The 15,583-nt window shown below is 37.7% G+C and overlaps 1 protein-coding gene across 3 annotated transcripts in view; it reads right to left on the reverse strand.

The window, feature by feature from the left end:
* LOC145687941 (mitochondrial tRNA-specific 2-thiouridylase 1) overlaps positions 1 to 15,583 on the reverse strand; it is a 35,046-nt gene that overhangs the window by 7,561 nt on the left and 11,902 nt on the right. For all 3 annotated transcript variants that reach the window (XM_081761518.1, XM_081761516.1, XM_081761517.1), the window contains exons 5-7: positions 9,117 to 9,343; positions 6,756 to 6,923; positions 3,402 to 3,626 (exon numbers count right to left, since the gene is read on the reverse strand). In XM_081761518.1, the coding sequence (XP_081617644.1) occupies positions 3,402 to 3,626; positions 6,756 to 6,923; positions 9,117 to 9,343 (620 nt within the window). The remainder of the gene's footprint in view (positions 1 to 3,401; positions 3,627 to 6,755; positions 6,924 to 9,116; positions 9,344 to 15,583) is intronic.

Raw genomic sequence — 15,583 nt, forward strand, 5'->3', positions numbered from 1 at the left:
CAGAATTAATTTGAATAAAAGAGATTTAAATATACGGTTGTTTTGTTGAGAAGTATTCGTAGTTTTCTGATACATAATTCTAGTGATTTCTTAGTTGACAACACCTATACAGTTTGCGGCAAAACAGTACCGAAATTTGCGTACAGATGGCGCGCAGGGGCAATGTGGTATGATCTGCGAGGGCCACACGTGTGCTTAGTTTTGTGTGGACTAGCATAGTGTGCAGTTGGCGCAAAGATAATGTTACTCACAACAGAGGAAAAGATGTTTATTTTCGAGCACTATTTCCGCTCATACGTGTTGGACAGCGTCTCACTGCACGAGATGAGCGCGCACGTCTACTGTATTGCTATGGAGTCTTAGCTATGGCATATGGAGATGAAACTTTCATCAGCAGCATGTGAGTTAGTGATTAAAGTCATGTGTGCATTGATCGCTACATCATTCGGCAGTTGATTATTGACCCTTTTTGCGTGATTTGCACGGTTTTTACCGCACCAAAAATCTGTCGTTACAACAAAAGATGCAGCTATTTCCCGCACTATAAGTGAGTCACTTGCCGTTCTTCCCATAAATAGTTTGGACTTCACTTGATTTCCCTTGGAACGGATTTTCCACATCCTTCTCACTCCCCTGACCTCACGGCTCCAGATGTCCATATGGGGTATGCTGAATGAAGCAATTTTCGGAACAGATAACCCCTTACAAATATGCCGGAGTTCAGAGAGATTTTCTTTTTGTTGTTTCAGCACCTCGTGTCCACTAACAAGTTCATCGATGTATAGGACCGCTATGAAGAATGTGTGCGACGTAATGCTCAACAGTTTGAACACATTATGTACAGGCACGACTCCTCTTAATGTTGAGTAACATTTTGTTGACATCCTTTTAACAACATTTCTTATGTTTCATTATGTTGTAGAACAAATAAATAAATGTCAATGATGTTCTTTTAGTACTGTTTGTTTTGTTGCATACTATATAAAGTACAGCAAATATTTTTAGGAATATCCTTCAATTTGTTGCCGACACTGCACTACTATGATACAAACAATGCTAGCCTGTTGGTGCCAGGGCCTGTAATTTATCTCCCTTCACGGCGTAATAGTGTGATGAAGAACTTAATTTGTGCATCTGACAGCTGCACTGTTTTCAAGCATCTGGTGAGATTCGGAGTCCACGTAGAAAGAAAGCCCCGTCCTTATGACCTCAGTGTTGTAGCAGGCTGTCAACCAAGCATGTGAAACTGAAAGAACAGCATGTGAGTTTTCTATTTGATGGTTTCAGGTTGTGTGGTTGTATAGTCAGGGATAAAAGTTCTTTTCGTTTCGTAAAATTTGTTTTTGGAATAACAGTGGTAGGGCTGGAAAGTACAATGGTAGTATGGCTGGAACGTACAGAAAATTTGATTCTTTTTAATTTACTGAAAACTGTACTCAAATTGTTCTTCTACTCTGAAGTTATTTACGGAACTAACATCAAATGGAAAGAACTTTTGTCGCTGACTGTACACTGAGTGGAGTTTCTCGGTTCTCACCTTAAACTGGAGGTTTCGGCTCCATGGCTAAAACGCTAAGAGAGACATAAACGTAGTTAAACAAATTACCAATTACTTATACAAACCATCGAGTAAAGTTTACAACATTTGTAAAATCGCACTTAAAAGTACTTTAGTTTATACAATATCCCTTCTGTCAATAGCTTGTGAATGAACTGACTAATACAAGTATATTGTTCATTCGGAACTTCTTGGGGAAAAGTCAGACTATTTGACGGAATCCACTTTTGAACGTCATTGCACAATTATGCTCAAAATAACGAATAATTAGTTGAATTCGAGTTAAGTGTCCGTTGAGCCGCGGTGACTCAGTAGCAAAACGTTCACCTCTCGTGCATGGAGTCCTTGGTTTGATCCCAGCTTGGGCTAAGTGAGCTTTGTGGTAGAAAAACATCGTGTGCGTGGTTCTCTCGGGGTTCTCCCGTTTCTTCCCACTTTCTTCATTCCACCATTTTCATTCATTTCTCATAATCGCTGTGTCCCTTAGCTTAGCCGGCATAAGCGTTGGACGTAAAACAAAGATTTCATTTTATTTTTAAGCATCCGTTTCAGCACTGAGGCTACATGAAACAATGGATCCGAACAACATGACCCTCACCGAAATCCAACCCGCGTCTCGCGCACCGAAAATATGTATGCTAAAAGAGAGCTTCCAATAATGAAGTATTTTGTAAGTCTGAACATGTAAAATTACAAAATTTACGTTTATTAAATGTGTACTACAGCTTTATAAACGACTTAGTTTTCCTAGTTTGCGGTGCGATAACTTAAAAATAAGGAGACAAAGCACTATTGCTATCACTATTATTTATACTTTGTTTTTTAGATGATTATACAGAAGGTACAGGGTTTGTCCGGAAAGTAGTAGAACTCAATTTAAAAATATATTCACAATTTTGACAAATCGACTTAATAATTTTCAAAGTATGCCCCTCCTGCATCAACACAGCTTTTCCAGCGACTCTGTCAATCACTGAAGGCTCCCTGGAACGCAGAAACTGGAATTCTCTTCAGCTCCTCGTTACGGTCTCTTCTGAATAGCCTGGACCGAGCCGTGGTGCCATCCTTTCATGACCCTTTTCAGTCGGGGGAAGAGGAAGAAGTCTACAGGAGCGACATCTGGGCTGTAGGGTGGCTGGAAAAGCTGTGTGATGCCATGTTTGGTCGGGAAGTTCATGACAGCAAAGGGGTGTGGCTCGGCGCATTGTTGTGATGAAGTGTCCATGATCCAGCGATTGGTGGACGGACGCGGGCGACTCGCTTTCTGAGTCTTTCAAGTATTTCCACGTAGAATGCAGCATTCACGGTGTGACCAGGTGGTACAAACTTTCTGTGAACCACTCCTTTGTAGTAAAAAAAAAAAAAAAATATGATCAACATCAATTTCATTTTTGACTTGCCCATGCGGGCTTTTTTTTCGGACGAGGTGAGGCAGGTGTGTGCCATCAGAGCTTCGGCGTTTTGTTGCGGGGTCGTAACCCAGTTTGAAGCAACACTTCACCGCGTAACGCTGCTCTAACAAACGATTCATTGTGGAGACGACAAGGCACCTTGAAAGGGGTTCGCCTTAAACTCGATCTACACTCCGTGAAGGCTTGGAGACGATTGGCAACTGTTACACTGGTAGCTAAGACCCACCACCACCCAACCAGCGCAGTAACATCCCCCTCCTTCACCACGTTTTGGCAGAAAAATCAGTCGTACTACTTCCCGGACAAACTCTGTATAGGAAGATTTTCCCTCTCAGCTACACACTTACGCCTTGAAAAATATTTTGGTACTAAATGTATTTATGTACGTATTTCAATGGCATTTCATGTAGTTCAATTGCATTAATAAGTACCTGACCCGGGGTGATGGCTCGCAAAGGTTTTACTGTCTTCACTTCTAAATGATTGTGAGGAAGGAAGGTAACAATACACCTCACTAGTGGATCCGCATGCTGGAATCGAAACTCACACTCCAAAACACCTTTGTTTTGCAGCACTTCAGGACAAGAATGTATCCAATGAGGTTCTGATGTAACACAAAATTGAGTAAATAATGCCGGATGATCAGTTCCTGGTGCCTGAAAGTAAGAACACAAACAGTTCAGTAAATGAGCGAAGACAGAACACAAATTAATCAAAATATCTAGTCTATTTTATACTGTGGCCAAAATTCTGGATCGGGCTAAATATTTGTGAAACTATAAACGCAGTCGATCCGAAGCCAATTGGGATCACTGTTGGTGGGAAGGGGAAACATTATGACGTGGTTGAGGTTATCAACTTGTTTATTTTAAATGACAACATGGTCATGCGACATTTTAAACAACATCCTCGTTCAAAGAGAAAGCCAATGGTAAAGTTATTTTTTCCAAAATCTGCAACAGTTTTGAAGTTGTGAATGGATTTAGGATATAAGTGAATTTTTAAATTGTGTTTTTAATTTTTCAACAGATAGCTAGAGAAATTATCTCGATAGAGTTCCGTTAATGGAGGCAATATGTTAACGTATTAACAAATAACAGGGACTTGAACAGTGGCTATTTATATTTCATATCCCATACATATAAGCGAAGTTTTGCACAAACTACTCGAAAGATTCTCTCGGCCAAGTTCGTTAATGGATTTAATCCATTAACATCCTAATGGGTAACGGTGACTAACGGTGTCTATCAATATTCCATTCATGGAAATATTTCGCGTGTTCCTCTCTACAGTCTTTACCAGAGTTTGTGTATTCGATTAAATTTATGTTCATTCTAGCGTATTTCTTATCTTTCCTCCTAGCGCTTTAGAGATACCGTTACGGGGAGAACGCTGTTTAATCATCATTATTACCATAATTTCTTTTAGATTCGATTTTTAACTTTTCGGGATAGTTTACGCTCAGACTTGGAGATCTGAAGTTCGAACCCCGTGGAATCGTCTTTAGCTTTGGTTTTAAGTACAGTGTTTAGTAAACTCAATCTTTAGGTTTACGGTACGTCACCTCTCGTGGAAAGATTAGGCCTACTATGAAAGAATTACTTTGGTGACGACACATACAAAATACTGACAGCTCTAGAATTAATTAAGATTTTTTATTTACAGAAACTTCTTTCGGTCTATTAAAAATAAAAAGTTTATGCCACGGAATCGAAATCAAATTTAAATTCAATCATTTAGATTTTGCTGTATCCGTTTTGTAAAGTTTTCCACCAAACAACTATTCATTACAAAATTTGGATTTAGCCAAATGGGGATGCGTATTCGAACTTAATTATTTAAATTTGACTAAACCATGTATTATGGAATTTAGCACCTGTGCTAAGAACTTAAGGGCAAGATTATTTCATCATAAATTTTACACTAATCAACTATTTCATTATTTTGCGCCCGAATCAGAAACAAGGTTAAATTTACAAATTACTTAAAATTTCAAATTTTTAATTTCGTTTAACTCATTCATAATGCATCATATCATGATTACATTATTTCACACTACAGTATGTTAGTTATGCATTGTCCCTTCCGCGTCATTTGCGTTATTGCCTCTATAATTTGGATCTTGGAAATGAAATGAAATCTTTAAGTTTTACGTCTCATAATAGTGCCGGCTATGCTAAAGAAGACGGTAATGATGAGAAATGAATGAAACGGTAGTATGAAGAAAGTTGGTAGAAGTGGAAGAACACCGAGAAAACGCACGCACACGGTGTTTGTCCACCACAAAGTTGACGTAGCGCGAGCTGGGATCGGACCAAGAACCCCAGGCACCAGCGGTGAACGCACTACCACTGAGCCACCGCGGCCCAATTTGGATCTTGGTGCATGTTTCTGATACTGTAGCGTCCTTAGTTTGCAAGGCTGAATAATAAATGTATTGTTGTAAGTTTTCATTTAATATGTAGATTTGAAATATGTATAATCTTACGTAGTCCTATTAAAAATAAACAAAAAACTTTATTTTAAGTTGTGTAATGAGTTAGATCAAAAAAAGTTAGCGTATTGAATTGTATAGATGTCGGAGAGATAGGCCGACTATAGCGCTGTTGTGGCAATCTACAGAACTATATCTATTCGAAATTACGTCACGAGTTATAAGCTTCAATTGTGAAGCTGAAATCAAACTGGTCGGAACAAAAATCAGTAATAACGAGTTTAGTGAAAAGTGAATATGTAATTTTGGATATAATGATTATCTTAAAGCAATTGTTCGAGAAACTAGAAAAGGCAAAATTAATATTGTGGTATGATACCAGTTAAGAATGTATTTGGTGAGTTTTTTTTTTTTTTTTAATTAAATTTTATGTATTATTCTTGAAATTAGTGGTTAAATAGGTTTTCAATAGATTGTGTACGTATTATATTCTGGTTTTCATGATTGAACATGCTTCTAATGGAGCTTGCTTGTAAAGATCAATTAATTAAATGCTTGAAATATCAATCGTATTAGGAGATTGCTTTTATGTCTCTGGAATTTAAATGGGATAATTTGTTCAATTACTCAATTTTTTGGAAACAGTTATACTGTTGTTGATCGTTATAAATTTGAGAAAAATTGTAATTAAAATCGCATTATTTAGAACATTGCTTAATCATTTCACCTTTTAATCGTTGAATAATATTAGAGTAATCCATAGGTTGTGATTTTCGATTTAGTTCTTTATACATATATAACTATTTTGAAAGGATCAATTGTTCTATGCAATTCTAACATAATTTCTGCCAGAAAATTATTTGTGGAGGGGGCTATTCATTCCTCCTCGGCCAGTGACGTTGCGATATTGGATCGCCATTACTTAACGCACGTTACAGTTGACAACACTGTTACTCTGGTGGGATTGGCAAACAATGTCCCGTGTCAATATTTGGAACATATCAAATTTCAGTCATCTTTTTAATCAATTAGTTTAAAAACTACAAGGACGTACCAAGATCTGTATAAATATACATTTTTTTTTTTTTACTTGATTTGTACATGTAAATTGATTTGTAAGATTTATTCATATTACTTTACATTTTTCTGGTCCCTATCTGAGAAATTGTACTTTCATGTCTAATACTTTTGTTTTTTTACGCTCTATTAATTGTTTCTCTTAGTTTTGCTAGTAAGAATGTTATAAGAATGAACTGAAAGAAACATAATCCAATAAGACTACAGTTCAAATTACAATGGCACCGACCTCGTCTACGTCAGATACTTGTTGGAAGATAAAAAGAAGTATTACCACAGTGATGTCCTGTGTCTCTGGATCCTTATGAACTACGAAATACGGTTTTCGTTGACCACTAATGTTACATCTTTGTCCCAAGGTCCACTGATGAATACCATTATGCTGCCCAACACATAATCCAGTTTCAACATCTATAAAGCGACCAGGTTTGGCGTCAATATACTGAAAGAGAAAACTAGGTTTATTATTAAGTTCCCGTCTTTCAATGCCAAATAAATCCTGCAAATTTTAGAAATATTCCAGCTACATCTTCTTCTATATAAATAAAATTGAAAGTGACTATGTCTGTGACTTAGTAACTCTTGAACCACCCGAACGATCTCGATCAAATTTTCACCATAGGTGAGGTTCGGGCCTGGGATGTCACTATGACGCTGCAACTTAGGAGGAGGAGGAGATATTTAAAAATGATTGGAAATGGGCCGATATTAGTGTCGAGTCCATAGTTTTCGGGGCAGCTAAGATGAACAGTGGCACTTGCAATGCCGTTTAAATCCAAATTCGGGGCCGTAATTTGGGGAAGGGTGAGGGGAGAGGTATATAAAAATAATCGAAAATAACCGATATAAGAGAGCGCTCCAGTAATAGTAAAAAGTGACTAACGGAACATATTACTAACCTTTCTTACTTTAATCTAGCGAAACGGACAATCGACACTAGAATTTTATAAGATTGAAAATGTGAAGGAGCTACGTTTAAACTAGAAATTAGGAAACATCTTATGATCATTTAAGTTTTAAACAAGCAACAGTGTCACACGTATACCACGTGAAGGAGTTTGGTTCGTGTGGCGTGATATTTTCACTACCACTTCTGGTTTCAGTAGACAGATTAGAGCGGAGATGCAATATATTCTTGGAACGCGTAAGTGATTCAGGAAACAGTTTCTCTATCTATTGCCATTTTTACTCTAGTGATCAACGTTAAAACCGGAAGTGGATGATTTCTGCCACTTCATGTTTGAATAGGAGGTTAAGAGAGAAGATGGACCATACTCTTAGAACGCTAAAGCGATTATAAAACTCGCTATCTCTATCGTTTTTCCTCTATGTAGATCAATATGGAAACCGGAAGTTATAATGGATTTCTACCACTCCCAATATCAGTAGAGATAAGCAGAGCCGTTTCTACCGTATGTGCAACACGTGCACATGCACAATGCGGCAAGTTTCAAAGTCTGTCGTAACTATATTATTTAAAATAAATACTTGTTTGTTGGAAACAGCTCTCCTGTTGATGGTAGTTAAATTTACTAAGCTTACCTTCTATTTCAATACAACATTCATAAATTATGTTTAGGTCGCATTAGCTTAAGGTCACATGGAACAGTGCTAAAGCAAATGGTCAAACAAATCTCGGCGTGAATTGCTTGATTGTTGTCAAATACAAGAACTCAATTCTCGAACAGTAGCAAACACCTCTTCAATTTAGTTAGTTATCACAGTTTTGGTATGAAAACTAGTCGTATCTTTTCCACGAAACAAGTTTCTTATCACTGAAAGTGGAAACAAGTTTTTCTTTATTTTATTAACAGATATAGAAAAGAAACAAGAAATAAAGATAAAATAGCCAGTTGCACTGGAATTGCAAACTGATATATTGAGATTGAAGCTCGATATTGAATTCTATAAAAAAGCATTGCCATCTTTCCTCTGCAGGTGTGTTTACTTTATCTTTCACTAACATAATAGTTCATTATTTAAAGAAAAAAACAGATACAACAGAGATTGCATTTGTAGTGTTATGGCTTTTCTGAGTGCGAGTATTCTTTCCCCCCCTTCCTTGTTCATGATGGGGTAACACTTAAAATCTTTGTTTACGATTTGTTTTTTCTGGAGAAAAGGGAGGGGGATGGTGCCATTACAGGGGACAGAAAATTGCCTAGGGTTGGCCCTGGAGATAAGAGTGGAGATGACATGTATACTTGGGACATTTCATCGATTGAGAAAACCACTCCTCGCTACACGTTACCGTTATTGTTCTACTGTGATCAACGTGCAGATCGGAAATGATTGATTTCTACTACTTCCGGTTTGAATATTACCTCCATCAATGAAGTCGGTTCCTAATTTTTGACCCTTTAGAAATTTGGTAATGATCCATGCTCTTGAGGTCCTTTGTCCTCCGGACAGACGGACAGGGTAAACATGATAAGTCATATAAAGGAGTTTGGTAAATCAAATTCCTTAAAAATGCCCTCATCTGATATAAGAGAAGAAAGTTATAACAGGAATTTTCTTTCAACATTATAGCACATTTCAGTTTTAACGGAAATGACAAAGGACTCGATTTCACACCGGGTATTAAAACACAGTAACTCATCAAAACAACACTATATATACACACCAAACTTACCTGTGTAATGAAATTTTGAAAATTTCTTGAACCTATGAAGCAAATCCCCATACTCTCTTTCTTTTTGACAATACGGTCAAATCCAGAGTCACGTGCAATATTCTTCACTGTTGTTTTAAGCATATTTCCTACAGGGAATATCACCTTCTGCAGGGCTTTCTGAGGAATTTGACTTAAAAAGAATGTCTGGTCCTTTGATTCATCCTTGGCTCTCAGAAGACGTGCACCTTGACAAAGAAAGCAGATATTTTGTTGAAACTAGTTTCAAGTAGAGTAGATTAACAACTACATTTAATTAATATCTTCCACATCCTCATATTAAGAGCTTCTACTTACATATTATAGCAGCAGAAGTATTCATTCTTTCCCAGCAAATAAGGTTAATGGAAATCATTTTAAATATAACTAGCTGAACCTGTGCTCTCTACATAGCGCATCATTCATATATTAGCATGAATCTCCTTCTCATTCCTCACAGCATCTCTACATATTCCTTTACAAACACAAGTGAAAGACGTCTTGATAAAAAAAAAATCGGCGAGGGGAGATTTTTTTATTCATTTTTTGAATATCTCACACCGTTTGCAAGATTGAGCCTACTTCCGGTTGGAGTTTCTAATTCATGTATGATCAGTGTTTTCTTTCTTCTTGCATGTAGTATGTAATAAGCAAATATATTACACACACAATTAACTATAATGTCAATGCTATATGGTGTTCATTGGTCAAAACACTCCAAACAATAAAGATTCATCCTACACTGGTGAAATGATTATCCTTCGTTTTTCATTATCATTTGGCCATGAAACAAACGCCGGAGAGATATATGAACCCTGTATACAAATGTGTTGTGGTGGAATGTATAACTCGTAGAATATGACGGTTTACTTATTTAAAATTTCAACACTTCCAGTGTACCCTTAAAAAATGTACTAAAGAAATAACGGCCATTTTAAAAATAATATTCAATTAGAATTGAACAATATACATAAAATTTGCAATTGATCAGTGAAAACGGCATCTTTCTAGAGCTTGTGGTTTCCGAGATATCATTGTGAAAAGAATTGTCCACAAACATATAAACCTAGCAGTTTAATATATAGACTAGCTGAACATACGCTAATTACATACCGAACAATTCTAATATGTGTGAGAATCTCCTTCCCACTTCGTACTATATCTGTGCAAGTCCCTTTACGGACACAAGTCCAAAAGACTCTCTAAGGGAGTGAACTGCTATAGACAAACTTATAAATGTAGTATTTTAATATACAGAATGTTGGGAGAAGTTTGTGACAACTTGGATAAGTAATAGATGATACTAAACGCGAATATTTTTTTTTCTTATACTTCCATATCCGAGTACGGCCCATTGTGGTTCCATAAATCTTCGAAGTTGCCACCTTACAATATGTTTTGTCATTCAGATTAAAGAAAAACGCCTGAAATGTCCATCAACCCGCTTTACGTATCTCATCTACTGGTTGCCTTTCACAAGGGTGACAATCTGAACGTCCTAGTGGCAATATTAAGCTAATAGGATCAAAACGACGCCTAAAGTGTGGAATAGAAAAATAAAGACAAGCTTTTTGAAAATTTGAATAAGAACCCTCAAAACTACACAAAATTAGAAATCAACCAGCGAAAACGGCACTTGTAGTTTTGGAGATCTTACTGTCGAAAGAATTGGCCACAAATATATTTTAATGTATATCTATATTTTTTGGTGTATATCACCGTATCCTTTATACTCAATTGATTGTATTTTTTTTTTTTTTTTTTTTTTTGTATAACTCAATGTACTTCCTTGACAAGGGTTAGGTGGTAGAGCAGCAATATGCTGAACCTCGTCCACTTGAATAAAGCCTTTTTCAATTCAATTCAATTCAAATTTTAATTTCTAAATAACGCCGAGTCAACACTGCACATTTTGTCCTTCACTGGAAATCGAACTAGGGTGTAATCGTTTACTACTTCCCAGTCCTTGGTAAAAGAGTGCTGAACAAGCATCGAACTCAGTGCTTATGTTGGTAGCCTTAAAATTTCGATCTGGGAGCCTAATATGTTAAAAGGGAAGAAAAAAAATCAAAGAATATCCTGAGTGGTCGGAAAATTGAACATTTTTAACACTCATAATTACAGAGGAAAAAACTGTTGATGTGAATCTTAAATATGGAAATGCTAAGATTTTTTTTTTCAAAGCGGTAAATGTCATATAAGCAACAATGTAGGAAGTGCATGAAATGTTAACAATCATATAAAAGAAATTCAGGTACATTACCTGAATACTGAATATTTATTGTATATTTCCAGAAAAACGATATATGAAAATATAACACATGAACACTTGCACGCATTAAGTGCGAGATTATGATTATGGACTATTGCAACACTTCAAATTTTTATCACTATTATGATGCCTTTTTACTAGTATTTTCACACTTCGAATCACTTAAATACACTGATAAAATTTATTTACTTCACAAGTGGTAGAAAGTATAATTTATGGGGTCACTGGTGTAGGGGGATTGGTGATTATCTAAGACTGCGATGAATTTTACTCTTTGCCATGGTGATTCTACTTGCCCTCCAAGCAGCTTGAAGATAAGTGGCTGGACTACCACAATTGTCTTAACGGCTCGACAGCGATCTCACAGCCGGTGAACAACGCAGGAACTTCTTCAATAGAAAACCATTAACTGCCGTTTTGGCCCGTTTTTACTACATCATTTATAATATACATGATGCTACATAAAATATAAACGCTGAACATTACTGCGCTATATTCAATAGGCCTACATGAAGAATGACCTAACGAGGTTGCTGTATTGACGCAGTACACGGACACACTGTTCCTGAGAAATACAAAGTTTATCAGCATTGGATTTAGGCGTTATCAGTAAAACTGGAAAATCGTGGTGTTGGTAGTAACCTCCTTAAGCTGTTAGTACTTGACACATGAAACTCCATATATGAATGCATGGTAATTGCCCTCAGGTAATCTGCTCAGTTCGAGTAACATTGGATGTCGCTACGCACTTTTACCTCCTTCACAAAAAATCCAACAAGGATTTCTCACGGTTCATACTCTCCTATACATATTTCCAACTAACTTCAATAGAAAATGTAAGGAGTTGATTAAATGTTTTAGGTTAACGGTACACAAAAAGCAGTTCGAATGATAATAATAATAATAATAAATTGGCAATTCTGAATGTATTATCGTTCGTTTGGCTTTCTGCCCAGTTACGCTTTGAGATTCACACACAGTCTTGTTCTCGCGCGCTTTTATGTCTTATCAAAAGGTGTTTGGCGAAGAACAGTTTTGAAAAGCACCTAGCTGGTCTCTTGAATAAAAAGGTACATTGTTCGTTGCGAAAAAGAAAGAAAAAGAAAAAAGAAAATTAATGATTTCAGGATGTTTTAGTTTCTACTTTTCTCACAGAAAATGAGAAATGTTACGAACAAATAAATGTTAGTTAAAATGCATTGTACACTCGGATAAAAATAAATGGATTCGTGAATTGGTTACAAGGGGTTACACTATCAAAGGCACGGTGATGTAGATTTCAGGATGCTATGCGCATAGATTTTCTGATGGTATCCGTGTTTGTTCACTCTTTATAATTTCAATATTTCCACATTATCTCATTTTCATTCATATAATCAAGGAGATTATATCTAAAAAAGGTTTCGCTCAAGCGGTACATCTAAGGTTTGACACCACAGTCTGGTAGAATGGGTTATATATAAACACCCTAGGTAGTATGTCACGTCAAATTGTGATATCACTAATATTTTGTAAGCCATTTTGTGTTTTGATCACGTGACTTCGGTCCATTCGGGAGTCGTTGGTTTAAAATATGCATAACCCCGGTTACAATGGAGCGATTTAAATAATTTTGGCATCAAATGAAAGATAATGAAATGCTCTACTACATTTGTAGCCAACAAGTCCCGAACGTGACCGAAGTCACATGAGCACGACCCATAATGGCGCTCATAACGTTAATAATACCACAATTTGACGTCACATCCACTGGCGTCTCTGGCATGTAAAATTTGGAGGGAACATCAAAGAAAGTGATTTAAATGGTACTACCTATCCCAATCTGTTTATTATCTTCGATTCCATTTGTTACTTTTCTGGTTACCTTCACGGACCCTCTAAGGTATATCATGAACTCTGTTATAATCGTGTCACAGCCTATATATTACATTCCAAATAAATATAAATATTAGACTATTATTTATGTTATTCTGTCGTTAGTAAATAAATTAAATTAGAATAAAATATTGAATATTTTTTACTTCAAAATATTGAGGGGGACGCGTCCCCCCGCCAGAGACGCCCATGGTTACATATAAGGTTTAAACTACAGTTTGATAGAATGGGTTGTATGCGAACACCCTAGGTAGTATGTCACGTCAAATTGTGGTATCAATAATTGTATGGATGCCATTTTGTATTGCGATCACGTGATTTCGGTCACATTCGGGAGTCTTGAGTTAAAATATTTGTAAGCCCAGTTAGAAAAAATGAAATCTTTAAGTTTTACGTCCCACGGTTATGCCGATTAGGCTAAAGGAGACGGTGATGATAAGGGATGAATGAAATGGCGGAATGAAGAAAGTGGGAGGAAACGGGAGAACCCCGAGAAAACCCACGAGCACGGTGTTTGTCCACCACAAAGTCCACACGGCGCGAGTTGGGATCGAACCAGGGACCCCAAGCACCGGATCACTGAAGATACTATTTCAGCATGTGAATCATTAGTGTGCAAGTTGTACACAAAAAGTGAGAAAGCTAGCCTCAAAACTGACGCTGTACGATACCTGTTATTCTGCCAGAAAGGACAGTAAAATGAGCTACTGCCTCCAACAACAGACAGTCTGCTACAACACCTGAAGCGTGCAAATTATCAATCTCACATCTGGAAGAATGCATTAGTTTCCAGGCAAGATCTCCATCACCTGAAGAACACGGCTGGCGCAACTACGATGGCGTTTTTTATACAGGTAACCAAGAAAGTTCTGTCGCTTTCACTGGCCCTCAAACCATGAATTGAATGAGAATGGAGATAAGCCAAAGGTCAGTTGTTGGTGTGGGTATATCCAACATACTACCTGGTTGTGGCAGTTCAGTTATACCTTGAACTTGCGTAAGGACAATGAACATGGGAGCGTCATAAGAGCGTGTAAGCTGTACAAGTTCAAACTTGGATCAAATGCCGCTGCAGTGGGACAGAAGATATGCCGGGCCTTTGGTGAGGGTGTCGTAACTACGCGGACAGTGCAGCGGTGGTTTAAAAAGCTTAAGAACGGTGACGAAACACGCGAAGACTCACCACGTGCCGGAACACCAAACAAAATGAAGATCTTCAGGCAGTAAATGAGACGAACAGTGGCCAGGCATGTGAGGAACTGGAACTACAATTCAGTGTGAGTGGAGAAACAACTCGGTAGCACCTCCATCAACTTGGGAATCACTACAAGTTTGGTAGATAGGTCCCACATGATTTGACTCCGGGCCAGAAAGCAACACGACCAGACACCTGTGTTTCTTTGCTGTCTCTTCTGAGGAAGAAGCCATTGTGAGGACAGAGTGTTGACATGTGGTGAGAAGTGGGTCCTGTACAAAACTCTAGGGCGCAATCATCATTGGTTAGCATCCCATGAACCGGTTCCAAAACAGCCGAAACCAACACTCCACCTAAAGAAGATCCTCCTGTGTGTTTGGTGGACTGCTCACGGCATCGTGCGTCGGGAACATCTACCAGCTGGTCAGAGTATCAATGCAACTGTGTACTGTCAGCGGTTGAGCCGTGTTCAAGAAAAGCTCAAAACTCTGGAGCCAGCACTTCTGAATCGCAAAGGGGTCTTCCTGTTACAGGACAACGCTAAGCCCTACGTGGCTAGGATGACCCGGGACACCATTCTATGCATTGGATGGGACACACTATTGCATCCGCCACAGTCTCCGAACATTGCACCGCCCGATTATCACCTGCTCCATTCCTTGGACAATCACCTTAAAGGACGCTCGTTCAAAGACTTAGTAAAGGTGCAAAATGCACTTGATACCTTTTTCGCTTCATGGCCCACCTAGTTCTACCGCGATGGAATCCATGACCTTCCAGAACTTGGCAGAAGGTCGTCGATGCTGATGGGACTATTTTTGATCTTTCAGGTACGTCTTAGATGTTCGAAAGTGGTGGGTGAAAAAGCGACAGACCTTCTTTGGTTACCTTTATAAATCTGTGTGGATAACAAAAGAGTAAGTACCAAATTTAGTAACTGAACTTCCAGTGTGCCACTTTTTCAAATCACGTTGTGTAAGGAGAAACTGTCCATGCATGATGCAAAATCTTCCCTGTACGAGAGCATGTTCTTGTATGGCAAATGAAGAATGCCAAAAACATATACACTTATATGAATGTCTAAATGAATCAGGTAGAGATGAGGAT

Source organism: Thermobia domestica, chromosome 6, assembly GCF_964235325.1.
Source record: "Thermobia domestica chromosome 6, izTheDome1.hap1.1, whole genome shotgun sequence".
NCBI lineage: Eukaryota > Metazoa > Arthropoda > Insecta > Zygentoma > Lepismatidae > Thermobia > Thermobia domestica.